Genomic DNA, 26,309 nt, shown 5'->3' with positions numbered 1-26,309 from the left:
TGAATGTTATTATGTGGCAAAAGAGTTTGTATATGTAATTAAAGATCTTGAGGTGAGAGGGTATCCTAGATTATGTGGGTGGATTCCAAATATAATCACATGTCCTTGTTAGAGGGAGGCAGAAAGAGATTTGACTGTAGACAGAAGAAAGAAGGTGGCATCATGACCTCAGCAGAGAGAGTGCTCTGAAGATGGTACCAGCTTTAAGATGCAGGGAGGGGCTGTTAGCCAGGGAATACAAGGAATCCAGCTCTAGAAGACAAGGACACTGATTCTCCCCTCCAGAGAGGGCCTTGTACCTTGGCCTGGTGATATTAATTTTGACCTTCTGGCCTCCGGATGTGCAAAAGAAAAAAATTCTGTTCTTTTATGCCACCAAATGTGTGGTAATATGTTACAGGGGCCGGCCATATGAACCAATTAATGCTTTTCCCAATTTCTAGGAAACAGGAACTTGATGTTTGATTTTAAAGTTCAGTACATGTGTTAATGGGGATGAAGAAGAATGTAAAGGTATGAAAAAAAATTAGAAGAAGAACAAAAAAAACAAATTTTAGGCCAGGCACTGTAGCTAACACCTGTAATTCCAAGCACTTTGGGAGGCCCAGGCGGGTGGATCACTTGACGTCAGGAGTTGAAGGCCAGCCTGGCCAACATGGTCAAAACTCATCTCTACTAAAAATACAAAAATTAGCCAGGCGTGGTGGTGCGTGCCTGTAGTCTCAGCTACTTGGGAGGCTGAGGCAGGAGAATCGCTTGAATCCAGGAGGCAGAGGTTGCAGTGAGCCAAGATCATGCCACTGCACTCCAGCCCGGGTGACAGAGTGAGACTCTGTCTAAAAAAAAAAACCAACCAACCAACCAACAAAAAACAAATTTGGCTGTGCTTCTTTTAGGAAAAAAGTCTTAATTGCATTAAATCTCAAATGCATCATTAGTAAAGACAGGCAACTGAGTTTCCTCGGCTGGCATTGTGGTGGTCTAGCTATACTGAAGGGTCTCCCTGTTATAAGCCAACCTAACTTTTTAAATGTGTTGCTAGGCTTGCAGTTCACAAGGGAATTCATCCCTTAAGGTCCCATATATTAGTCAGCTTTGGCTGTGATAATGATGTACAGCAAAAATCTCAAAATCTCAATGTCTACAACAGTAAGCATTTATTTCTAATTTGCATTGCATGTTGGCAGCTGTTAAGCTGGATAATCCTGCTCCAGGCTCCAGGTCAGGTTCAGGTCTGTTTCATGGTTCTTCTCATTGATACTTAAGGAGCAATGCTCATCTAGGATGTGATGTTCTCATGGTGGAGGGCAGGAGCACAAAAGAGGTCACAGAATCTTGCAAACCTCTTATGATGTCTGTTTTGAACTGGCAACACTGCCATTTCTGCTAAGATTCCATTGGCCAAAGTAGGTGCAATATCACTGTGGCAGGGACATTTACTGGGGGTGAGGAAGTAAATATTTGCCAAATAGTCATACGGTCTATCATACTCCTCTAACCTGAAAAAAGTTAGCTAAAACCAAAGAATGATGCAGTAAGCAGCAAGTAAATGCTATTAATATATCAATATTGCAGTTGAAGGGAGACTAACCCTTTGGCTGGTGGCTGAACCTGAGACTTCTGCACTAAATTGAGACTCTCAAATGGGGCTAAAGTGGTCCTAGAGTGGTAGGGTCCCCTGCTTCTTAGCAGAAAGAAACACAAATCCATTTTGGATTCCCATAGACTAAGACTAACCAAATAAAATCGCAACCAAATGAATTCCCAATCAACACACATGGAATGAAGTTACTATGAGTAAGAGTCAGCAGAAACAATGCAAGACACACCCCAAGCTTTTAGATACGAGAATTAACAAAATAGAAAATAATTAGTTATGAAATGTTTAATGAAATAAAATTTGGAGACATAAAATAAACTCAAGAATTGAGAGGCCGATTTGAAAAAGAATTAAATAAAACTTTTATTTATTTATAATTCATTAATGAAATTTTTTGAGACACTCAGGCTAGAGTGTAGTGGTGTGATCATAGCTCAGACAACCTCAAACTCCTGGGCTTAAATGATCCTCCTGCCTCAGCCTTCTGAGTAGCTGGGACTATAGGCACGCACCACCACGCCTGGCTAAAAACCTTTAGATACAATTACCGAGTCTAATTGTTGTATTAAAAAAAACTCAACTGATGGGCCAAACAGAAGATTAGACTAAACTAAATATTTATTTAGCAAAGTAGACGAGAGGTTTGAAGAAATCATCCAGAGTGTAGCAGACAGGGAAACAGAATATGAAAAAGGTTAAGAGATGCAGAGAATAGAATGAGAATGTCTAACATAATTAATTGGAGCCCTAGAAGAACAGAATATAGACAATGGAGAAAACAGAATATATGAATAGATTAGTAGCTGAGCATTTTCCAGAAATAAGATTTAAATCCGAGATAGAAAAAACACAAAGTACATTAGGCAGGATGGAGAAAAGGAAAGCCACATGTAGACAAATTATAGAAAGTTTAGAACACTGAAAACAAAAAGCAGCTAAAGATAAGGCAAATGACTTAAAAGGGACAATAATTAGACTAAGAGCTTACTGTTCATCATCAACAATGGAAGCCAGAAATCAGAGGGATAACATCTTCAGAGTGCTGAGAATGAAACAACATTATACCTGGGATAAGACTACCATTTTTTTTTTTTTTTCTGAAGGGTTGTTCTGTCCCCAAGAACCCTCCCAAAATAAAGTGATTATAAACCTGAGACTTCAGAGTAATAGGGGTTGGGTAAAACCAATCAAGGACACTTATCACATTAAGAACATTTATTTACATCCAGCCACGTTCCGCAACAGCTTTGAGTCTATTTTTAATATATAATTTCACCCTCTCTCATGGATGTGGATAGACATTTTCAGGTAAACAAAAACTGCAAGTTTATTACCAATGGACCTTTACGAAAGGAATTTAAAAGGATGTTCCTAGGAAGAAGGAAAACGATCCCAAAGGAACATCTGAGAAGCAACAAGGAATCCTTAGAAGAGAAACTGCAAAACATACTGGTAATGCTAGAAGAACTTGTATAATATAATAATAATAACATCTAATTTGGTGGTTTTAAAAAAAAGACAGGAGCCAGGCATGGTGGCTCACACTTGTAATCCCAAAATTTTGGGAGGCTAAGGCAGGAGGATCGCTTGAAGCCAGGAGTTTGAGACCAGCCTGGGCAACATAGCAAGACCTTGTCTCTACAAAATTTTTCTTAAAAATAAAGAAAAAAAAAAAGGCAGAACAAGACTGGTCCTTGATCAAAATAGTTTTTTAAGCTTCATGTTCAGATAGGGGATTAAGATACGAACTTTTGGTTTGTTACATTAGGTATTGTTAAAAAAAAACTTCAGGCATATTAAATTTAACAGATTTTAATTGAGCAAAGAACAGTTTGAGAATCCAGCAACACTGCGTTTCCCTGGAACGAGAATAGGTTCAGACACTCTGATGCTGCTGTGTGGCCAAAGACAGTTTATGGACAGAAAATGGGAAGTGACTTACAGAAAACAGAAGTGAGGTACAGAAATAGCTGAATTGGTTACTGCTCAGTGTTTGCCTTATTTCAACACAATTTGAAGAGTTGGCCTCTTCGATTGGCTGAAAGTCAGTGAGTGATACCAGAGTAAGTTACAGTCTGTTTACACTTCTAGTTAGGTTATAGTTCATTATGTATGAATAAACCTTTAGGCTGTTAAACTTAATTTAACAGCATGCATGTAAAATGTCAAGTGTAATCGGTAAAAGAACAGAAATGCTGTGATTAACATCCCAACCCATCCCAAGTGAGGAAATAAACGCAGTAAGAAAACAAAGAACACTATCATTACTCAATCAGAAGACTAATTAAAAGGCATGAAAAAGTACGTAGTAAAAATGTGAAAACAAAGCCAGGTATTTTAGAAGTGATGATTTTTAAAAGGCAAATCGCTATTAGTATAAACTAATAAACTATATTTTATTAGTTGTAGAGCTCTAGAATAAATAGCACATAGTTATTCAAAATGTATTTCTTAAAAAGCTTAGCTATTGATATGATTTGGATGTTTGTCCCCTCCGAATCTCTTGTTGAAATGTGATTTGCAATGTTGGAGGTGGGGCTTGGTGGGAGGGACTGGATCATGAGGGCAGGTCCCTCATGAATGGCTTAGCACCATCCCCTTGGTGATAAGTGAGTTCTAGCTCAGTTAGTTCATGTGAGATCTGGTTGTTGAAAAGTGTGTGGCACCTCCCAACCCACTCTTGCTCTCACTGTCACCATGTGAAGTGATGGCTGCCCATCGCCTTCTACCAATGATTGTGAGCTTCCTGAGGCCTCCCCAGAAGCAAATGCCAGCACCACGCTTCCTATACAGCCCACAGAACCATGAGCCCATTAAACCTCTTTTCTTTTCTTTTTTTTTTTTTTTTTTTTTGAGACGGAGTCTCGCTCTGTCACCCAGGCTGGAGTGCAGTGGCGCAATCTTGGCTCACTGCAAGCTCCGCCTCCCGGGTTCACACCATTCTCCAGCCTCAGCCTCTACGAGTAGCTGGGACTACAGGCGCCCACCACCACACCCGGCTAATTTTTTGTATTTTTAGTAGAGACGGGGTTTCACCGTGGTCTCGATCTCCTGACCTCGTGATCCGCCGGCCTCGGCCTCCCAAAGTGCTGGGATTACAAGCGTGAGCCACCGCACCCGGCCTAAACCTCTTTTCTTTATAAATTACCCAGCCTCAGGTCTTTCTTTTCTTTCTTTCCTTTCTTTCTCTTTCTTTTTTCAGGGCCTGGCTCTTTTGCCCAGACTGGAGTGCAGTGGTGCGATCTTGGCACACCTCAGCCTCAGACTCCCAGGCTCAAGGGATCCTCCTGCCTCAGCTCCTTGAGTAGCTGACACTACAGGCGCAAGCCACCAGGCCCAGCTAATTCTTGTATTTTTTGTTTTTAGAGATGAGGTCTCACTTTGTTGCCCAGCTGGTCTTGAACTCCTGGACTCAAGGGATCTGTCCACCTCAGCCTCCCAAAGTGTTGGGATTACAGGTGTGAGCCACTGTGCTTGGCCTCAGGCATTTCTTCATTAATAGCATTGCAAGAATGGCCTAATATAGCTATTTTTATACAAAAAGATGAGCTATTTACAAGTCATTCTTTGCTACCTACTTCTACATTTGTTAAAAATTTGAAGCATAATATAGCTTTCTTACATGATCATAAATGGCTTAAATTTGTTACATTTCTGTGTGTCAAGGAATGGTGCTGAGTTCCAAGATGATATCGGTTTTTACAGGTTCATGGCCATCTTCAAAATATCTGCTTAATAGGCCTTCTTTTTAAAGAAGACAAATCATCACTGAAAATTGAAGAGAAAAATCGAGTGTTATTTATATGAAACTTAAACATGTGACATTATGTATTCTTCTTCTTTGGGTACTTCCCAGATGTGATTATGATCTACACAGTTTTGCTAAGACAACTCAATAATTTGTAAAGAGGCTTAGCATTAAAATGTTCCCTATTTGTGATTACCCATTGTACTTTAAAATTGTTCCTGCTAATTTTTCATTTCTGATGATCCAAGTGAAGAGTATTTGCCAAACACCCACAGTATCAAATCTAAGATGCTAAAGGCAGCCTACAAAGGGAACAAAGGGAAACGAATTCTAGAAGAGACTCTACAAGTTAAGGTTCTATGTAATTGTTGGGTAGATGCAAAACCGACTGGAGGAAACATTGCTTTTGATACACCTGCTGAATAGTTTCCTTCAAGGGTTGTCCTCCCTCACCCCCAAAGAAATTGTATTACTAGGCCAGGCGAGGTGGCTCATGCCTGTAATCCCAGCACTTTGGGAGGCCAAGGCGGGCGGATCACGAGGTCAGGAGATCGAGACCATCCTGACTAACACGGTGAAACCCTGTCTCTACTAAAAATACAAAAAATTAGCCAGGCGTGGTGGCAGGCGCCTGTAGTCCCAGCCGCTCGGGAGGCTGAGGCAGGAGAATGGCGTGAACCCAGGAGGCAGAGCTTGCAGTGAGCCGAGATCATGCCACTGCACTCCAGCCTGGGCAGCAGAGCGAGACTCTATCTCAAAAAAAAAAAAAAAAAAAGAAATTGGATTACTAATCTGAGACTTCAGAGTAGATGATGGGTAAACTGATTGATGATGCTAGTCTCCTAAGTATGTTTACATTCTACCTCACTCCACAAAAGATTTGAGTGTGTTTATAACATGTAATTTCCTCTAAGTTGAAAAAAAAAGAATGAAAAAACAGAGTGGTGGAAAATATATAAAGAAAAGGAATATAGGCTGGGCTCAGTAGCTCCTGCCTGTAATCCTAACACTTTGGGAGGCCAAGGTGGGAGGATCACTTGAAGCCTAGAATTCAAGACCAGCCTGGGCAAGGGAGACCCCATCTCTACAAAAAATAAAAAACCTTAGCCGGGTACAGTGGTGTGCTCCTGTAGTCCCAGCTACTTGGGAGGCTGAGATGGGAGGATCACTTGAGTCCTGGAGTTTGAGGGTACAGTGTGCTGTGATCATGCCACCATTCTCCAGTCTGGACAACAGAGCAAGACCTTGTCTCTCGGGGGAAAAAGGAAAAGAAAAAGAAAAAAAAAAGAATAGTAATATAAATCTAGGCCAGATGTCTCTAAACTTGGCAGTGGTGCATTAGGATCACCTGGGGAACTTTTAAAGCTCCTGATGCCCACGTGGCACTCTGTACTAATTAAATCATAATGCCTGGGAGTGGGAGGCAGAGAGGAGTAGTAGTAAAAATTCCCAAATGTTTCTATGTATAGCAAAATTTGGAAACTACTGGCCTAGGCTGATGTTCTCAGCCTTAAATGCACATTAGCATCACCTGGGAGGCTGTTGAAACTACTGATGTCAGAATCCATTAAATCATAGCCTCTGACGCTGCTTACTGGGCACTTAGTCTGTTTGAAAGCTCCCCAGGTGATTGCAATGTACATGCAGAGTAGAGAACCACAGCACTGGGGAAAAGCTGGTATATAGTTACAAAAGGGATTTTTTTTTAATGGGTTCTTTTATGGCTTAAGACCATGAAACCGGTTCTGAGCTTCCTGGTGGCCAAAGTAGATAGAAAAACACAGTCAGTTTTAATAATTTTGGTCATCTGCCATGCAAAAGCTTACCAGTTTCTTGAAAGCAAAAGAGCTTTTCTTCATAGATCTTAAATGAATGTCTAGTTTATTAGTCTTCTCACAGAGGATGTTGATGTCATGGATCACGATTTTATAAACACCCCACAATAAGTGACATATGGCAAGTTTCGTATTATAGTTCCTAATAACCATACCTCAGGGAAAGACAAGGACATGACCCCGAGTGCAGGGCTATAGGCTGTTGTGGTGGGTGTGTGGGAGTAGATGATAAAGGACAGGAAGAGAAACTGCCACACCCCTCTACAGTTTCCAGATAACACAGCCTTACCCAAAGGCGAAGCCTGGAATTGTGTACCTCCAGGATGTGGAAGGCGTGTCCTGTATAATTAGAAATTATAATTTTTTACCAGCACATTTTAAGAATTATTTATTTATGTATTTATTTATTTAGAGACACAGGGTCTTGCTCTGTCACCCAAGCTGGAGTGCAGTGGCACGATCATAGCTCACTGTAACCTTGAACTTCTGGGCTCAAGTGAACCTCTAGTCTCAGCCTCCTGAGTAGCTAGGACTATGGGCCCATGCCACCACACTTGGCTAATTTTTTAATTTTTTTTTTTTTTTTTTTTTGGTAGAGACAGGGGTCTCGCTATATTGCCTAGGCTGGTCTCGAACTCCCGGCCTCCAATGATCCTCCTGCCTTTGCCTCCCAAAATGCTAGCATTATTATTCAATTACTTTTCTTTCTTTATAATATAAACTGTACAAATTTTTCAAAGGCTTGGCTAGTGAGGGTAGGTAGAGAAGCACTGACTCCTATCCATGAGGGTCACAGGCTAGGGCAAGGGCATCTGAGAATGCGTGTGTGTGTGTGTGTGTGTGTGTGTGTGAGAGAGAGAGAGAGAGAGAGAGAGAGAGCATGTGCACGTGTCCTTTTGCTTATCAAAAGACTTTAGGGTTTTTTTTTTTTTTTTTTTTTTGAGACGGAGTCTTGCTCTGTGGTTCAGGCTGGAGTGCAGTGGCGCAGTCTCGGCTCACTGCAACCTCCGCCTCCCAGGTTCAAGGGATTCTCATGCCTCAGCCTCCCCGAGTAGCTGGGATTACAGGCGCCCGCCACCACACCCGGGTAATTTTTGTATTTTTAGTAGAAATGGAGTTTCACCATATTGGCCAGGCTGGTCTTGAACTCCTGATCTTATGATCCGCCCGCCTGAGCCTCCCAAAGTGCTGGGATTACAGGTTTGAGCCACTGTGCCCGGCCTAAAGACTCGAGGTTTGAAAGGGTTGAAAAACCTCAGTATTGAAAGAAATCTGACTTTTAATATCTGACTTTTAAATAGTCCTCCATAAATAGTTCTCATTGGGGGTTTTGTGGCCTGTAAGTACTGTGGACTTGATGGCTCAAGACTTCTAGGGAAGGCTTCTGAGTAGGGTGTTGACTCCATGGGGCTAAGTCGTCAAAGGAAACCTGTGCATTCTTCGGCACAGGTTTTAAGCCAGTCATGCTGCAGGGAGGCAAAGGAGAGCTTAAGGTAGCATGGGTGTGCTCTTTTCTTTTGAAAACGAACTAGCAGGGCGAACAGCAGATATTTTGTTATGTAGCTGGCAACGAGGAATATGATTCTTTCGGGTCACGCGAGTTCTCTCTTAACTTCCTTGAATGAAAATCCTAAATGCATCCTGGTAATACCCAAGTAGGCACTTTGACGTTTCCTTTTCAAAGGCAAATGGAATGTTCTGCGTCTGTTTTCTTTTTGAACTCACAACTGCACTTAACATCTAAATTTAAGGAAAGGCTTCCGAAAAAGTCGACTGACGAATTTCTTTCACTTATTTAAAGTAGTCTCTTGCAGTCCTATAAATCGGAAGGATTAAATGAACTGCTTGCTAGAGAAACAGTAGCTGGGAGGTGGGACGAATCCTACGGTGGCTAATAAGACGTCTCGATCATTTGCATATGCAAAGGATAACCTTAAGCTTGAGTCTGATATTTCACGTTGCGGCTCAGAAATGAACTGCCTTTTATTCAAAGAACCATGCTGTCTGTTTTCGCGTGGGTGGGTGTGTACTCGGGGCGGGCGCTATGTTGGTTTTGTTCCCTGCAAGGTTGACACAGGCAATGGCGACTTGCGGCCACACTGGGGCAGCCTCTCCTCGGCTGGCAGCCGGGCTGGGCGGCTCGCTCCCGGGAGCTGACAATGTAGCCAAGTCCTGCTCGCCGGGGCCGCAAAGAATTTAAAGGGGTCTAGAAACATCCATCTTTTCCCCTTTTCACAGTTAACAGCGAGCTCAGGGCTCTTGGTAAAAAGACCACCGGGAGGAAGAAACGCTCAGGGCGTTTTTGTTATTGTTCGCAAAATCCTCTATCGCCCCCAAACGTCCAGCCTGCCCCCTCCTTAAAGCGGAGGGAACCCGGGAGAGGAGGGAGGGTCGGCGGCGCCGGCCAAGCGCGCCAGTACACGCCCCTGCGGACCCGCCCCGCGGCCGGGTGACCCCCGCCGCGCTGCGCCTGAGGCCCAGGGCCGGGGTGGGCGTGGGGCTGAACTCCACCACCCCCGCAGCCCGCGGCCCGCTCCCCAGCCCGGCCTGTGATTGGCTTGGGGGGCGCGTGCGCCCGCCCCGGCGAGCAGGGAGGGTCCCCTCGCGGCGCCGGTGGGAGGAGGCGGAGGAGGGGGCGGAGAGAGCGGGGGCCCGGACGGCGCTAGCGAGGAGGCGGGCGAGCCGGGTCCCCGGGAGCGCAGAGGAGGCTCGGAGAGGGGCGGAGAGGGGCGGAGAGCGGCGGGGTGGGAGGGAGTCGCGCGTTGCGGGGAGGGAAAGCCCGGCCAGGTCTGCGCCGCCGCCGCGCGCAGGGAGAGGCGCCGGGGCTGCAGCCCCGTGCTCGGCGCGCTCTCGGGAGCCGCCGGCCCGCTGGTCCCGCAGCCTTCCGGGAGGAAGCGGCGCCGGCAGCGGCCAGGGCGCGCTCTCGGGCACCCTCACCTGCCGGCGCCCGGCCGCTTCCCCGGCAGGGCGTGCGCAGGGTAGGGTGCGGGACCCGGGGGACCTGGAGGCAGACGGGAGAACCGGCCGTCCGCGCCGCAGCACAGCCTCTGGGAGCGCCTCGGACCCCACGCGGGGCGCCGGCTCCATGGCGACCGGGCTTGGGGAGCCGGTCTATGGACTTTCTGAAGACGAGGTGAGTGGCACCCCCTTCCTGCCCGGGACTCCCCGGGGAGTTCCTGTCCCGCGCCGGCAGGGGGAGGGGAAAGGGGCCGTCCCCTGGGTGCTCGTGCCCAGCGTCTGCAGGGGAGCCCCAAAGCGGGAGCGCCCCGGAATGGGATCGAGGGGAGCTTGGGTCCTTCCGCACCCCCCACCTTCCTCAAGCCGAGCTCATTGTTTGTAAATAAAGCGGTGCGACGCCCTTGGAGCTGGGGGTTCACTCCGCAGCTCCTCGCTTTTGGGAGGAGAGGGAGGGGGCACGCGTGCCTCTCTTCCCTCTTCCTCTCCAAGCAGCGTCTCCCGGGGCTGTTGGGCAACTTTCCGCCTCTCGCCCCTGCAGCCCGGGAGTCCATGATGCATGTCACGTCTGGGTCGCGCGGCTGGAGACCCGGGACTGCGGAGAAGCCGGATCGTTTCCCCCTGGAACTTTCTCTCTCATGATTGTGTGGATCAGCAGGCGCTCAGAAGCCTGTGCGTGCTTATCCCGGCGGGAATGGGGGACACGCTGCGTGTGTCCCTCCCCTCGTTTTGCAAAGTCTACGGCCAGGATTGTGGATTTCGGAGCCTCGGTGGGGGAGGTGTTCAAGGCTGGTGGCAGGTGCTCCTGGAAACTTGGGGAGGAAGCTTGCAGCCCTGCCATTTTTTCCTCCCGAGGATTCAAAGCCCGGGACCTCCGGGGTGGGTGGGGAGAGGAAAGCTCAATTGATCTCTTTTATTAATAAAGCGAATGAATAAGCCACGCCTCCCAGGCGGTCGGTTTCACTGGAAAGGGCTTTGTTTTTACCTTCACTCTCTCTTCTGTGTCTCCCACTCTCCCCTTTTGAAACAATCCTGCTAAATCACTGCCTAGTCCTCTCTCGACCAGCCACGCTCGGCTCTTATTGGTATGTTGCTCTGCCAAAAAGGGGGGTGGGACGCTTGTCGCGGGCGCGGCGTGACAGGCAGGCTGGATGGAGCAGGTAGGAGTGGTTTGCCATCTGGCGGGGTGCGCGCTCAGGTCTGGCTCCCCTTTCGAGAGGTGAATTTACAACCCAAGAAGCATTACTCAGCAGGGAGGTATTTCCTATCCTTGTTGTGCATTTCATGAAAAGTTGATGCCTGGAAATTCAGGCGTTCTCGATTTCTCTTTCTTCCCCTCCCTCCTTTCTTTTCAGAGGTTCCCTCTTTCTCTCGTGGTGGGGGTGGGGTTGGAAGAAAGGCTATTATCTGAGACAGGCTCGCGTTATGGCTCCGCTTTCTGCAGCTCTCCTACCTTGGCACGGTGTGTGTGTGCCTATGTGCTACGTAAGTGTGGAATGAAAGGTATTTTGGGGTGGGAAGGGTGTTTGGGGTATGAATTTTTTTCTTAGCGGTGCTAGGCAAAGCTTGATGTATTTATTTGATCAAAGAATGATCACAGTGCAAATAATGTGTGATTTGTGTGTTTATTTTGCCTCGCTGTGCTTTCGTAAAATGATTTCCCGTTTTGTGTAACTACCTGGGGATAGGTGAAAGTAGCATTGTTTCATTGACCCCGAGGGATTCTCCTCTCCCTCCTGGCTTCTCTCTTTGAGGAGCTTTCCCTTGCATCCTCTACTTCTTCATTTAATTAGTGGCAGTAGAGGGCAGGCCCTGAGTTGCAGAGACACGGACATTCCTAAACAAAGGGGCTGCTTGGGTTTACGTATTGCGGGGGGTGGGGGGTGAGGACAGCTGCGTTTCATCCTAGGTTCTTTTAAAAAATGTTTTAATAACATGATTATTTGTAAAAACTCCCCCGAAAAAAAGGATTTTAAGAGTGTTTTGGGAAGTGCAACTGGATAAATGAAACACGTTAATATCACTGTTGTTTGTGCTTTATTTACATTGGCAGTGAGTGTCAGAATCTACCTAGAGCACATCTTGCCACTTTTGTCCACAGGAGTCACTACTAATCATCATAACTGGTGTCTAGTGTGCAAGTGAAGCTTGGAATGTAAACAGTGTCCGAGTGTGTGTTGGCATGTGACTGGGTTCACTCCTGCATGTTGCTGGAAGGGAATTTGGGGCTGTATAGGAAATAGCAAGAGGTGATAAAGACACCTTTTATTATCTATTTATTGCCATGTCGCTGGTAGTATTTAGTTCCACACACATTGTGTTTCGCAAGATGAGTCTCATCCGTCTTCCTTTTTCAACTTTCTCCTACCAGTGAAAAAATAAGCCAGGGCAGTTTTGATGACTTCACATTTCATTGGTATTTGTTTTTCATGGGCGGTTTCCTGCTGTCAGGTTGCCCTTCAGAGAATCAGGGAATGCCTTCGTAGAATATTAACGACAAATTGTTGAATTTGCACAGCTTGTTTTGTCTCCCTGAATTAGTATGTGTAAGAAAAACCAATGGAAGATTTTAGCAGGCTCTGAAAGTAGAATGCCCGCTGAAGCAAACGGCAGGGTTGTTCTTCCAAGGCGTATTAAATATGTGTGCACTTCAGTTTGCAGACTTGGTGTGCTGCGGAATATCACATATGAAGATATTTTGACCGCTATTTAGAAGAGTGACCTCATAAACTTTTTAGCAAAGTAGACACACATACCTACCACATTGCCTAAAAGTAGATTTGTATTTTGATTTGAGATTGATGAAAAGCGTGATATGTTTGGAGTGCACTTAGTTATGTCCCATCTCTTAAAGCCTGTTGAGCTCTCTGCACTGATGATGATGAAGCATTGTATGAACCCAGAAAACGGGGATGCCAAAGCAGAGGGCTTAGGTGCTGATCCTTGCATCATCAGCAGAGGTCTGTCCACTTTGTAGAAGGTAAGGGGTTGAGATGTGGGCTTTGCTTGTGTGAAGGTATGTGCTATTTAATTTTTCCTGTGTGTTTCAGGCGGAGGTTTCTCTGGTGAGTTATAATTCATATTTACCCTGATTTAAATCATGTCACTTTAGGTAGCCAGATTCAAAACCATCAGATGAAGGACTTTTGGTGTTGGAGGGATTAGCAGTTTAACAAAACTTCTGATTCATGGCCCAAGATCAGATTTGGTTTGGAATCAGAACACTTTGGACTAGTTTCTGCATCTGGCTTGAGTCCTTGGTGGATTTTTTGTTTTGTTTATTTATTTTTGGCAATCTGTAGTGCATTTTGGCATAGCTTACTTATGAATGTTACCGCTAACTTTCTGAAATCTTTTATTCCATTTTAGAAAGGTATCATTTATTGAAAAGATTCTTCTACTGAGCAAAATACTGGGATTGAATGGCAGCTTCTTATCACATTAGATATGACATTAAGTAATTTCGTTTGTAGTTAAAATGAAGCAAATGGCATAGAAATGAAGGCCAGGCTGACATAGGATAAATGGCACCTTCTCTCCTTATCCTATACAAACACGGATAGTTGGCTACTTTTGAATGCCTATTCTATACCAATGGTAAAAATCCGGCTTAATTGGGGCCACATTCTAGCCTAGTCACAATCAGTGGCTTGCATTATGTCCTTTGAGATGTGGCAGATCTGCTTATAGGTGCCAGTCACCATGGCTCCCTGCTGGCTTGGGGATCTTTCTACTCATTTGCATATAATTATCTACTTCTTAATCAACCATTAAGGTTAACTTTTGGCATGGGTCCTGTATGGTTTTCACTTTAAGATGCTGTCACTTTTAAGATGCACCGTGAGAGCAAAGTGCTAAGCCTTGTGCACATACTATGTCATTTAATTCTCATGAGAACTGTGTGAGGTAGGCTCACAAGGCTCACACTCAACAAGGAATGAAAGCTCAAAGAGGTGACGTGACCTGCATAAGGACACAAAACAAGTTAAGTTATGGAGCCAGGTATTTTGAATAGAAAGGCCTAGTTTTTAACATGCTGAATAATCCTCCCTTTCTGATAAATGCCTTGTAAGGTCTTAATATCTAGATTATTCAAGATGATGTAAGAGAAATAAACACCACTGGTTGCAAACTGATGGCTGCTGGGCCAGATTTGACCAGGAACCCTGCTTAATGTGGTCTCCAGAGTGTTTTAAAGCTTGGAAGTTTCATGAAAATGGTAAAAATCTGGCTTAATTGGGGCCACATTCTAACCTAGTTACAGTCAGTGGCTGGCATTATGTCCTTTGAGATGTGGCAGTTAGTTGTGCTATGGTTGCAGTCACCACTACTTTCGATTGTCTTAGGGGTCTTTCTACTCATTTACATATAATTATCAACTTCGTAACAAACCTTTAAGGCTAACCTTTGGCGTGGATACCATATTTCTTTCACTTCAAGATGCTGTCACTTTTAAAATGTGCCATTATTTCATGTACCACTAAGAAAAAATTGCTGTCAAGTTATGACATACTGTCCATCTTATGAAGCATCCTTACTTCAGAGAAGTTGAAATATGATAACAAGGATATTTTAGAATTGATGAATTACAGTGACTAGAAACCTGGGAAAACTCCAAGCCATCAGTTTCAATATCCTCAATCATTCAGTACTTTTAAGTCAACGAGTAGTCAGATTTCTGCTTTTCTGTGTTTGAGAAAAGTGCTAGAAAAAGAGAAGTGCTCTTAAATAGGCATTAGCAAAGAAGGAACTGGGGGCCTAGATGATAGCCAACTGGATAGCCATCTGTAAGTGATTAAGAATAGCTGTTAGTTTTAAAAAAGTGGCCTGTGTGTATTTTCAAGAGATTACTTGGGAAACCCTATGTGCCATCTTTGCAGCTGTGCAAAATGGTGAGGACAAGATTGCTTTCAAAAATTGTGGTTTAGATTTTGCTTGGATCTCAAGGTGAATGCTGACAGGCTGTTTTCTGAAGAGAGAGAAGGCTTGCCCAGTCATGCCAAGTCCAAGTGCCTGTCAGGCCTAGATGCTGGATGGTAGACTGTATAACCAGGACATATAGGTAATGTTTGAGAAACAGATGTTAAAAGGACCTAGTTTTCATGGTGACATTTAAAGTCAGTTTTTAAAATTCATGAATATAACGTGTTGTTTTAAAATTTGATTATAGGGACCGGGTGCAGTGATCACTCCTGTAATCCTAGCATTTTGGGAGGCCGAGGCAGGTGAATCACTTGAGCTCAGGAGTTTGAGGCCAGGCTGGGCAACATGGTGAAACCCCATCTCTACAAAAAAATAGGAAAGTTAGCCAAACATGGTGGCATGTGCCTGTAGTCCCAGCTACTTGGGAGGCTGAGGTGGAAGGATCACTTAAATCCGGAGGCAGAGGTTGCAGTGAGCCAAGATCGTGCCACTGAACTCTAGCCTGGGTGACAGAGTGAGACCCTGTCTCCAAAAAAAAAAAAAAAAAAAAGACTAATGAACAGAATTTATTTTCTTCAAGGATGTAGTGTCTGTGGAATTTGTAGACATTGACATTTTAATTTTCATTATATTTAGTTTTATTAAATCAGAATGTTATGATTGTTTATTTCATTATTGAACATCAGTTTCCTTAATTTAAGGAATAAAAATAATTTTGCTCAGGCCAGACATAGTGGCTCACATCTGTAATCCCAGCATGTTGGAGGTCAAGGCTGGTGGATCACTTGAGGTCAGGAGTTTGAGACCAGCCTGGCCAACATGGTGAAACCCTGTCTCTACAAAAAAAAAAGAAAAAGAAAAAAAATACTAGCTGGGCGTGGTGGTGGACACCTGTAATCCCAGCTACTCTGGAGGCTGAGGCAGGAGAATAGCTTGAACCCTGGAGGCAGAGATTGCAGTGAGCCGAGATCGTACCACTGCACTCCAGACTGGGTGACAGAGTGAGACTCTGTCACAATAATAACAGGCTGGGACAGTGGCTCATGCCTGTAATCCCAGCACTTTGGGAGGCTGAGGCTGGAGGATCACCTGAGGTCAGGAATTTGAGACCAGCCTGGCCAACATGGTGAAACTCCATCTTTACTAAAAATACAAAAATTAGCTGGGCTTGGTGGCAGGCAACTGTGATCCCAGTTACTCAGGAGGCTGAGGCAGGAGAATTGCTTGAACCTGGGAGGCAGAGGTTGCAGTGAGACAAGTTCGGGCCATTGCACTCCAACCTGGGCAACAAGAGCAAACTAAAAAAAAAAAAAAAGAATAGTAATAGTTTTGCTCAAAGGGTGAGGACAGTGACAAATGGTGATCCTCAGATGACTGTAGTTTCTTTACCATTACAGAATGCAATTCAAATGAAAACCATTGCATGGTACTCAGGTGTTTCTTCAATGCAGTGTGTGCCCACATCACCAGGAAGCTTACTTGGGAAAGTTTGTTTTGGGATTCTGGGGTACCTCAATATATCTGGTATATTTTCCCAAGAAAAATGAATAATCTTGGGGGGCCGAGGTGGACAGATTGCTTGAGCCCAGGAGTTTGAGACCAGCCTGGGCAACGTGGTGAAACCCCGCCTCTACAAAAAATACAAAAACTTAGCTGCGTATGGTGGCACGCACCGTGGTCCCGGCTGCTGGGGAGGCTGAGGTGGGAGGATGGCTTGAGCCTGGGAGGTTGAGGCTGCAGTGAGCCATGATCATGCCACTGCACTCCAGCCTGAGTGACAGAGCAAGACACTGTCTCGGAAAACAAAGGCAAACAAAGGAAGATCACCCCAAAGAAGAACTCCCAACATCTTAAAAGTCATTGAGTTTTGTACCCTTCAAATGGATGAATTGTGTTGTGTGTGAATTACATCTGAATAAAACTGTTTAAAAATATTAAGAATGATTGAGCGTGACATTATTGCAGCAGTACATTGGAGTTTCTGCTAAATTACTTCTGCATTCATTTCAAAAGGAAGCAACTATGCTCACTGCTAATTTAATCACCTGTCTGCTTGTGCAGTGTTTAAAATGGCATCATGAAAACATGGCAATGTGTGATAGATTAAGAGCCAATTAAATTTTTTATTTTGAGTTGCAAGATCTGTATTAAACAGATTTTATTGTTGCCTTTGAATTTCCAGTCTTATGTGAGTAGCAGCAGTGAAAAAAAGAGATCCTAACTTAAGAGTTTTCAAGCTTTTTGATGTTGCAGGTATTTGAATACGTGGGTCTGTCTTACTGAAATATTTGTTAACTAGCGATAAAGCAAACTATATGTTGATCTTTTGGTAGTCCATGCTAAGGAGGATTAGAATAATATATAAATAATATAATGGTAATAATAAGTATTAGGGCAGGAGGATTAAAGAAGGGTGGGAGAAGTGTGACAAAATGTTACTTTCTGTTTTTACATTGTTTCTCTTCCAGGTCACAAATGTATTTCATTTTCAGACTATAGGTGGCAATGTTTGTGCTATTCACTGTTTAATGTTACTGTTGGCTTGGGTGTTGCTTCTTGCTGGAATATGGAAATGAGAGCATAATTTAGAGTTGAGAATAAAAAAAACTAGATTTAGAAAACTAGAAGCTAGATTTAGATTTAGTAGAGACTTTCTAAATAGTCCTAGTTCTGCTGTGTGGACCCTTCTGTAACTTTCTGTTACTGACTCTGAAAAGGAGCTGATAATTATCACAACCACTGGTGTTTGATTAGCAGAGACATTCTTGATTCCTGATGCAAGACTGTGGCTGAAGTTTTAGCAGGGCGTTTGGTGGTTGGCGGTATAAAGATCTGGGCCTCTTATTTCATGAATAATAGAATCTCACTATGATTGTAATATTTTGTTTTGAACCCGAGTGCTGATTATTGTAATGCCTTTAGGTGAGAAAAGCCTTATTATATAAGTGTATCTGGGGTAACTAGCTTAAATTTGACACTCCAGTCAACTTTTTGTCCCTGACTTAAGTCCTGCATTGATTCAAAACGCACTAAGTTAAACGGCAAGGCTCTCAGATTCCCTTGCTGTCATCAAATTCAGTGTTTGGTGACTTCTTGGCAGGCAGACATCCACCAAGAGATTTTGTATTCTTTTTATACCTCCTATTCACCAAAAGAAAAGGGCCATTCAAAAGTGAGTTTTTCTTTTTTTTTTTTTTTTTTTAAAGTTTAAAAAGCTGCGATGTGGCCGCCCATGGTGGCTCATGCTTATAATCCTAGCACTTTGGGAGGCCAGGGCAGGCAGATCACTTCAGGCCAGGAGTTCAAGACCAGCCTGACCAACATGGCAAAACCCCATTTCTACTAAAAATACAAAAATTAGCCAGACGTCGTGGCATGCCCCTGTAATCCCAGCTACTTGGGAGGCTGAAGCAGGAGAATCGCTTGAACCTGGGAGATGGAGGTTGTGGTGAGCCGAGATTGCACCTCTGCACTCCAGCCTGGGTGACAGAGTGAGACTCTGTCTCAAAAAAAAAAAGCTGTGATGTGAAAGCTGTCCCGTGAAGGTGGAACATGGAAGGGCTTGTAAGGATGGTGGTCCCACGAAGAGGATGAACAAACCGAGGGAACTGTCTTCTTGCTGGTTTGGATGATGTCCCATCACCTGTCACTTTGTTTGGGCTGCAGTGGACCAATGATTTCCCAGGCACACTGAAGTAACAAGTAGATGGATTGTTTGAGTGGCTCTGGCATGTTTCCACCTCCTGTCTACCAGGCAGAGACCGTGTTCCCTGTTTTGAGGGGACCCAGAGGTGCAGTGACAAGGGCCTGATTTGCATCTCCACCCCCTGGTCTTGCCTGTGTTAACAATTATTATTTTTTTTTTTCCAGATGGAGTCTCACTCTGTTGCCCAGACTGGAGTGCAGTGGTGTGATCTCGGCTCACTGCAAGCTCTGCCTCCCGGGTTCACACCATTCACCTGCCTCAGCCTCCCGAGTAGCTGGGACTACAGGCACGCACCACCACGCCCGCCTAATTTTTTTTGTATTTTTAGTAGAGACGGGGTTTCACCATGTTAGGCAGGATGGTCTCGAACTCCTGACCTTGTGATCCACCCGCCTCAGCCTCCCAAAGTGCTGGGATTACAGGTGTGAGCCACCGTGCCCGGCCAACTATTTTTACATTGTAATTAATTTCCAGTTTCCAACCTGACTCAAGGCTTAGCTCTTGGTCTCCTTGGGTGCAATTTTGGATCATGTCTTATAATGTATATTTAAAAGCGTGTTGTAAAGCTGGAATTCCCATTGTGGGTAAATGCTGAGATTGTTGTAATAGTGAGAAGTGCACTTGGGAACCATGGCCAACACTTCCCTAGCTGACCGGAGGTTGCACTGAGTTGCCCCCGTTGAACATATGTTACGAATGAATGTTGGAAAATGCGAAGCCAGTCATTTTTTTTACCTGACCTACGTGATGTTAAGTTTTAGATTTATGTTTTGGCAAGTGAGTGTTGGATGTCACTAATGTGAGGAGGCCGGTGAGGGCAGACTTTGGGTCAGAGGTAATGTAGGAGATGAAGACCCTTTCTATTAATTTTTCTTGTTTAATTGAAGATGTTCGTGTTGAATGGGTTTTATTTACATGTGTAAGTTCTTTTTTTCTTAATGCTAGAAGTTACTTTGGTTTTTCAGAAAATGCAAGTAGCCCTAATCTATTTAGAGAATTACTTTGCTTAGTAAGCCCACAGTACTATTTAGTAATGGGGAGAAAATGTGTTGTGTCCCACAGCGTGACAGGCTCCACAAACTTACTTATGAATCTCCTAACTACCCTGAGAACCTGAAGAATGGGACTTTGTGGAGAATCTTCTGCTTTCTTTGCTAGTCTCTTATTTTTCCTTCTCAGTTATTAAGTGAGTTGTCTTTGGGTGTCCTCATCATGCTGACTTCATCTTGCCCAGTTTGTTTTGGGTAGAGGAAGGAGTGCAAGGTTTAAACAAAAAGCAAAGCCTGTACAACATGGTGAGACCCCATGCCTGTGGTCCCAGCTACTTGAGAGGCGCAGGTGGAAAGATCATTTGAGCACAGGAGTTCAGGGCTGCGGTGAGTAATGATTGCACCACCGCACTCCAGTCTGGGCAACAGAATGAGACCTCATTTCAAAAGGAAAAGAAAAAGCAAGACTGAATCAGTTCACTTCGGATTATCCTTCTTGCTCTCATTCCTTTTGTGCTTCATGCATTGTGTGTGACAATTGGATGCAGCCATAATTATTGTCAGTAACTTGGTTTTTAAGCTTCAAACTGTATTTCCTCCTCACTTGTTAACACCAGAAGATAAATGAACGTGGCTCTTGGATTGAACTACATCTACAGGGAGCTGAACTTCCCATGTTGACTTTGAATTCTAGAGTATGCTTATGCTGATTCTTGAGAAATTGGTATGTGCTGTGCCTTTCGAATTGATACCTTAATTTTCAGGAGTATTATTGGTATTATTATTAAAGAGAACACTTTAAGCCAGGAGTAAGAGCTTTTCCTCTTTTTGAGAAGTGAGGTACAGAAGAGTATACTGCAGCTGTGGGAGTGATGGGTGGGGTGGGGCAGTGTTGAAGAATATTTAATACCATGAAGATGTCACCAGTATAATATTAAATAGAAAAAGTAGGTTATAAGACAGTGGATCCAGTAGAATCCTATTGTGGGTAAAAGTGTTTATATAAGGGCTGGGCATAGTGGCTCACACCTGTAATCTGAACCACTTTGGGAGATAGAGGTGGGAGGATCATTTGAACCCAGGAGTTCAAGACCAGCTTGGGCAGCATAGTGAGACTCTGTCTCTATAAAACAAGAAAAAAGAAAAACTGACGAGGGATATATTCCAGCATGTTAGTGGAGGTTATCTTTGAGCAAAGGGGATTATAGATAATTTTTTATTGTCTTGTGTTTCGCTTACATGTATTTTCTGTATTTCTACAATAAACCTTTTTTTCTTAATATAAAAGTAAGTTTAAAAGTGAGTTTAAAAATCCCTGAAAGGCATGTACTTCAAGCTTCAAGTGAAAGATATAGTACTTGTTCAGCACAAATATTGATATAGTGTTTGTTCAGTGGAACACTTATTTAGGGTCTGCCTTGTGTTTTGTATCTAAGGATTACAAGGTCATTTTCATGTTGGGAGCTCACTACTACGTTGGGAGTTGGAGAGATAGAGCAAGGATTATTTTAAGGAAAAAATGACTGGTAAATTGTATTTTTTTTTCTCCACTTGCAGTTTGCAAAATAGATGTTTCATTTCTCTCCACTGTGGACACTTAAAGTTTGAATTTCCATCCTTCTGTGCACTCCAGTTGCGTGAAAGTAATTTACATTGCTAGTAGTGTTTTGGGTTCTCTGAAATTTTTTGTGTGTGCTATGGAAATTGTCACCTGTGATCAGACTCAAATCTGTTTCTCCTTATTATTGTTTTCTTAGGTTTTGAGTTAGAGACCTTTTCATTACCCTATAAGGTGTTGAATAGTTTTAGATGTCAAAGTGATAGCTATGCATAGCTATACTCACCTGTGAGCGGTCAGTTCTTCATTGTTTCTTTCAACTGACTTGTAATATCCAGCCACTGTTGGGTATGACCTAAAGTATATCTCTTCCCAAACAGAAGGGTGGAGTTGACAAACACCCTGTTACTTTTAATCAGAGACTTGTCCTTGTCCCCCTTCCCCCAGCCTTTTAATAATTCTGAATTCATGTTGCAGTTGATATGTGTTTAAAGTGTTGGTAGGTTTCTTGTACTCACGCCATCCTCCTCTACTCCCCTCACCCCCAAAAAGTGACAGCTGACAGTTGATGGTGTCTTAGAATTGTGAGGCTTGAGTTGATCTGTCTCAATTCATGTTTTATGGTGGCCCATAAATTGTGAAAGATAATTGATAGTTGTCATGGGAACTAGTTGTGTTGTTCAGCTATGATGTCTCAATTAGGAAATGTTCACTTAGAAGTAAGGAAATGGGCCAGCTCAGGGATGTCTTCAGCAACCAGGTTCATTGTTTTTTCTGCTTTCCCTTCTGCAACCTGGCTCTTTCCAGGTCTTCTTGGTCCTAGGCTGGCTGCCACTGACAGAGCTATGCCTTTTTTAATTTTTTTACTTTTTTTCGAGACAGTCTCGCTCTGTTGCCCAAGCAAGAGTGCAGTGACACCATCTTGGTTCACTGCAACCTTCGCCTCCTGGGTTTAAGCGATTCTCCTGCCCCACCCTCCCGAGTAGCTGGGACTACAGGCATGTACCACCACACCCAGCTAATTTTTGTATTTTTTAATGGAAATGGGGTTTCACCATGTTGGCCAGGCTGGTCTTGAGCTCCTGACCTCAAGTGATCTACCTGCCTCGGCCTCCCAAAGTGCTGGGAATACAGGTGTGAGCCACCGTGCCCAGCCATAGCTATGCCCTCTTTTTTTTTTTTTAAACTATGTACTTGTAAAGGAAAGAGAATGGCCTCATGTGCCTTAAATCTTCCCTTGCGTCTCAGGGCCCACAGAGGCTGAGATCTGTTCATCCTGCAACCAGTCACCATGGCAAGGAGGAGATAGAATTACCTTTTTTTCCTTACCTCTTGAGCTGGGGGTAAAGTCAGGCATGGTGACCTTGCATTCCACACCTTGGATAATCCGTCCACCTTCAGAAATGCCCCTGGCTTCATGAAACGCACATGCTTCCTTTCTCCAGGGAGGCAACCCGAATATGCATCTAAGTATTGCAAGGATCTCTGGGTAATATTACACCTGAAGGGAGGTTGGTTTTTTTTTTTTTTTTCAATTATCTGGTGATTTATGACTAAATAGGCTATGTCTCTCAAAACATTGAACCTACAATGGGCAAGATAAGAACAGGATGACTACAATGAACCTTCTATTTGGAGAAGGGGAAAATAAGATACTCACAGTGGGGTAGCTGGCTGAACAGGAACAGCTGGGAGCGTTTGCTTTGGTCAGCCGGTCTGGCAGCTTGCCTCTGCTGAAGTCCGTCCAGGGCGAGAATCTCCCTTGGTCATTGTCCTCTGCGGCTGCACCTGGATGGGGTAGGCACTGGCAAAGCTCCTTTTCTAGGGTGCTGTTTGGCATTAGTCTGGGGCTTCAGGATTGGTTGTCTTGGGGTTGAATAGCCACAGGCTTGTTCCAGCCTTACTGAGAATGTCTTTGGCAAAACTGCTCCCAGGAAAATTCAGGCTCTGAGTTTTGTGTCTAGTCAATTCCATGGGCTGGTAATGGCAGCCGGTGATCTTCCCTAGATGAGGTCTCTGGTTCTGGGAATTCCTGGGTCTTAACAGTAAGTCCCACAGCCCTGCTAATCCCCACTGCATCTGCCTTGAGGCAATTTAAAAATAGCCTAGAATGAAGAGGCACACAATTTGGGTCTAACAGACAACAGGGGCAGTTTAACCCACTCTGCTTTTGCTCTCTGGTGTATCAAGAATGAGCAACTTCCCCACACTGGGATTGTGGGACTCTGAGTACCCACTTGCCTTCACTCAGCCATTCCAATTTCTTAAAGCAATTTTTTAAAATGGTTTCTTAAAGCAATTTTTTAAAAATGGTGATAAGGCCGGCTGCGGTGGCTCACGCCCATAATCCCAGCACTTTGGGAGGCTGAGGCAGGTGGATCATGAGGTTAGGAGATAGAGACCATCCTGGCCAACATGGTGAAACCACGTCTCTACTAAAAATACAAAAATTAGCTGGGTGTGGTGGCACGCGCCCGTAATCCCAGCTACTCGGGAGGCTGAGGCAGGAGAATCACTTGAACCCGAGAGACAGCGATTACAGTGAGCCAAGATCACGCCGTTGCAGTGAGCCAAGATCGCGCCACAGCACTCTAGCCTGGCGACAGAGTGAGACTCCATCTCAAAAAGGTGATAAAATACACATGACAGAATTGACTGTCTTAGCCACATTAAAGTGTATGGTTTGGTGGCATTACATGCATGCACACTGTTGGGCAGCCATCACCCCCATCTAGCCATAGAACTCTTTCATCTTGCAAAACTGGAAATGCCATACTCGTGAACAAGTACCTCCCCATTCCCAGCCATTCCAGTTTCTTGTAGCACATCTTCTCTTTGATACAGAATCTTTGATAGGGTTTTGATTGCAGGCAACAGCAGTTGAATCTGATGAATTCAACAGAGAAGAAATTAACTGAAGGAATTTGGGGTAGCACAGGAGTACTTGTCACACTGGAGAGACAGGCCTGGACAGGGGTCAGGGACCAATGAAGCCTGGGCATCCAGAATCACAGCTGTTAGTGCATTTTATTATTTTTATTTAAGAGTCAGCTCAGAGGTCACTGTTCAAAGCTGGGCACTCTGTGTCTCCAGCTATCCCCCTTCACATCCCAGACTCAATAGCACCTTCCTGCATAGTTACTTCTACTGAATACTTCACTGACAGCAATGAAGGATTGTTTATGTGCCTGTCTCATATAGATTAGGCACCTCTTCAGAGCCACAGCCACATCCCAATGATTTATCTCCAGTCTCAAGCACCGAATCAGACCCCTTGACCGTTTACTCCATTCAAGTGATGATCTCAGGTTAGACAATCATGAGGTCAGTTGGTCAAAGCAAAAACATCTTTTTAAATGTCTTTTTGAATTCTAATTTGTTTATGCAATATAGATTACTCCTATTTTTTCTTTTTTTTTTTTTTTTCCCCCTTAAGAGATGGGATCTCAGTATGTTGGCCAGGCTGGCCTCTAACTCCTGGGCTCAAGCATTTCTCCCACCTTGGCTTCCTAAAGTTCAGGGATGACACGTGTGAGCCACCATGCTCAGCCCCTCCTCCTATTTTCTAGTCTGTATCATTACTGAGAATTTTACTCTTTATTCTCTTTCCTCAAATTCTAAGTGAAAAGACTTCTCTCCTCTGTAGGCCCCAAGAGAGGCAAATGTGTTCCACAGAAGGTCGCAGACCCATGTTTGATTGCTTTATACCATATTTTCCCCCCAGAGGCTCATAAAAGGGCAAAGAAGGTATTGAAACTGCCACTGTCAATACCAGAGCATCTGCTTGAAACCAGTGTTTCTTTTGTGACTCCAGGATCCGTGCTGCCTGGCTAAGGAGGGCAGTGTCGGCCAGGCGCGGTGGCTCACGCTTGTAATCCCAGCACTTTGGGAGGCCGAGGCGGGCGGATCACGAGGTCAGGAGATCGAGACCACGGTGAAACCCTGTCTCTACTAAATATACAAAAAAATTAGCCGGGCGTGGTGGCGGGCACCTGTAGTCCCAGCTACTCGGAGAGGCTGAGGCAGGAGAATGGCGTCAACCCAGAAGGCGGAGCTTGCAGTGAGCCGAGATTGCGCCACTGCACTCCAGCCTGGGCGACAGAGCGAGACTCCGTCTCAAAAAAAAAAAAAGAAGGGCAGTGTCCTCCTTGCCCAGGTGTTAAACCACAACAGAACTAGAAAACTGAGATGTCACTCCTCCCCTGGAGTGACAGCGGTGTTAGGAAGTTTGGAATCTGCCAACCCACCTCATCCTGTCTGTGAAGTTGTCACTTGGCTAGGTGTTGATGTAAATGTGCTGCAGAAACAAACTCACCTCTTGTGGGACATGGCGACTCTGGTTAGTAACAATGTATTCTTCAAAATTGCCAAGAGAGTAGATTTTAAATGTTCTTCATATGCAAACTTGGTAAGTATGTGGGGTAATGCATAGGTTAACTAGCTCGAATTAACCATTCCACAGTGTGTACATATTTCAAAATAACATGTACATGATAAACAGATACAATTTTCATCAATTAAAATAAACATTTAGAAAAACTAACATAAATCCTCACAATAGCCCTTTGAGGTAGGTGCTGTCATTTTATAGGTGGGGAAACTGAGGTACAAGGAGGTTAAATAACTTGGCCAGGGTCACAGAACTACTTAGTAAGTGGCTGAGCCAGGACTTGAACAAGCAGTCCGGTTGTAGACACTCTGAGTGGAACCATCACGCTGTGGTGTGTCCGGGATTGCTTCAAGCAGGGGTTGGTTGGAGGTGGGGTTGGGGTGGGGAAGGCACAGCTAAGGCCTGAGTGGCCACACCATAAAAGCCAAAGGAAGAAGTGGCTGGATGTGAACAGCTTTGTGGACCTCATCAAGGAGCTGGGACTATATTGTTTGAGGCACCTTGAGAAATCTGTTGAGATCTGGGCTTTTCTTATTAGTTAGTAAGTATGTTGCCCAGACTGGTCTCGAACCCCTGGCCTCAGGTAATCCTCCCATCTCAGCCTT

At 44.3% G+C, this 26,309-nt stretch overlaps 1 protein-coding gene across 13 annotated transcripts in view; it reads left to right on the top strand.

Annotated features, from left to right (window-relative positions):
• Window positions 1-9,829: 9,829 nt before the first annotated feature.
• NEDD4L (NEDD4 like E3 ubiquitin protein ligase) overlaps window positions 9,830-26,309 on the top strand; it is a 367,577-nt gene continuing 351,097 nt past the window's right edge. For 5 of the 13 annotated variants that reach the window (XM_030810355.1, XM_030810347.1, XM_030810346.1 and 2 more), the window contains exon 1: window positions 11,409-11,623. In XM_030810355.1, coding sequence (XP_030666215.1) covers window positions 11,564-11,623 — 60 coding nt within the window. In that variant the 5' untranslated portion in view covers window positions 11,409-11,563. The other 8 variants (XM_030810345.1, XM_030810342.1, XM_030810348.1 and 5 more) reach the window with 7 other exon arrangements.

This window comes from Nomascus leucogenys, chromosome 4, assembly GCF_006542625.1.
Source record: "Nomascus leucogenys isolate Asia chromosome 4, Asia_NLE_v1, whole genome shotgun sequence".
Lineage (NCBI taxonomy): Eukaryota > Metazoa > Chordata > Mammalia > Primates > Hylobatidae > Nomascus > Nomascus leucogenys.
Note: the sequence above shows the minus strand (reverse complement) of the source record. Positions and strands in the feature narration are given on the sequence as shown.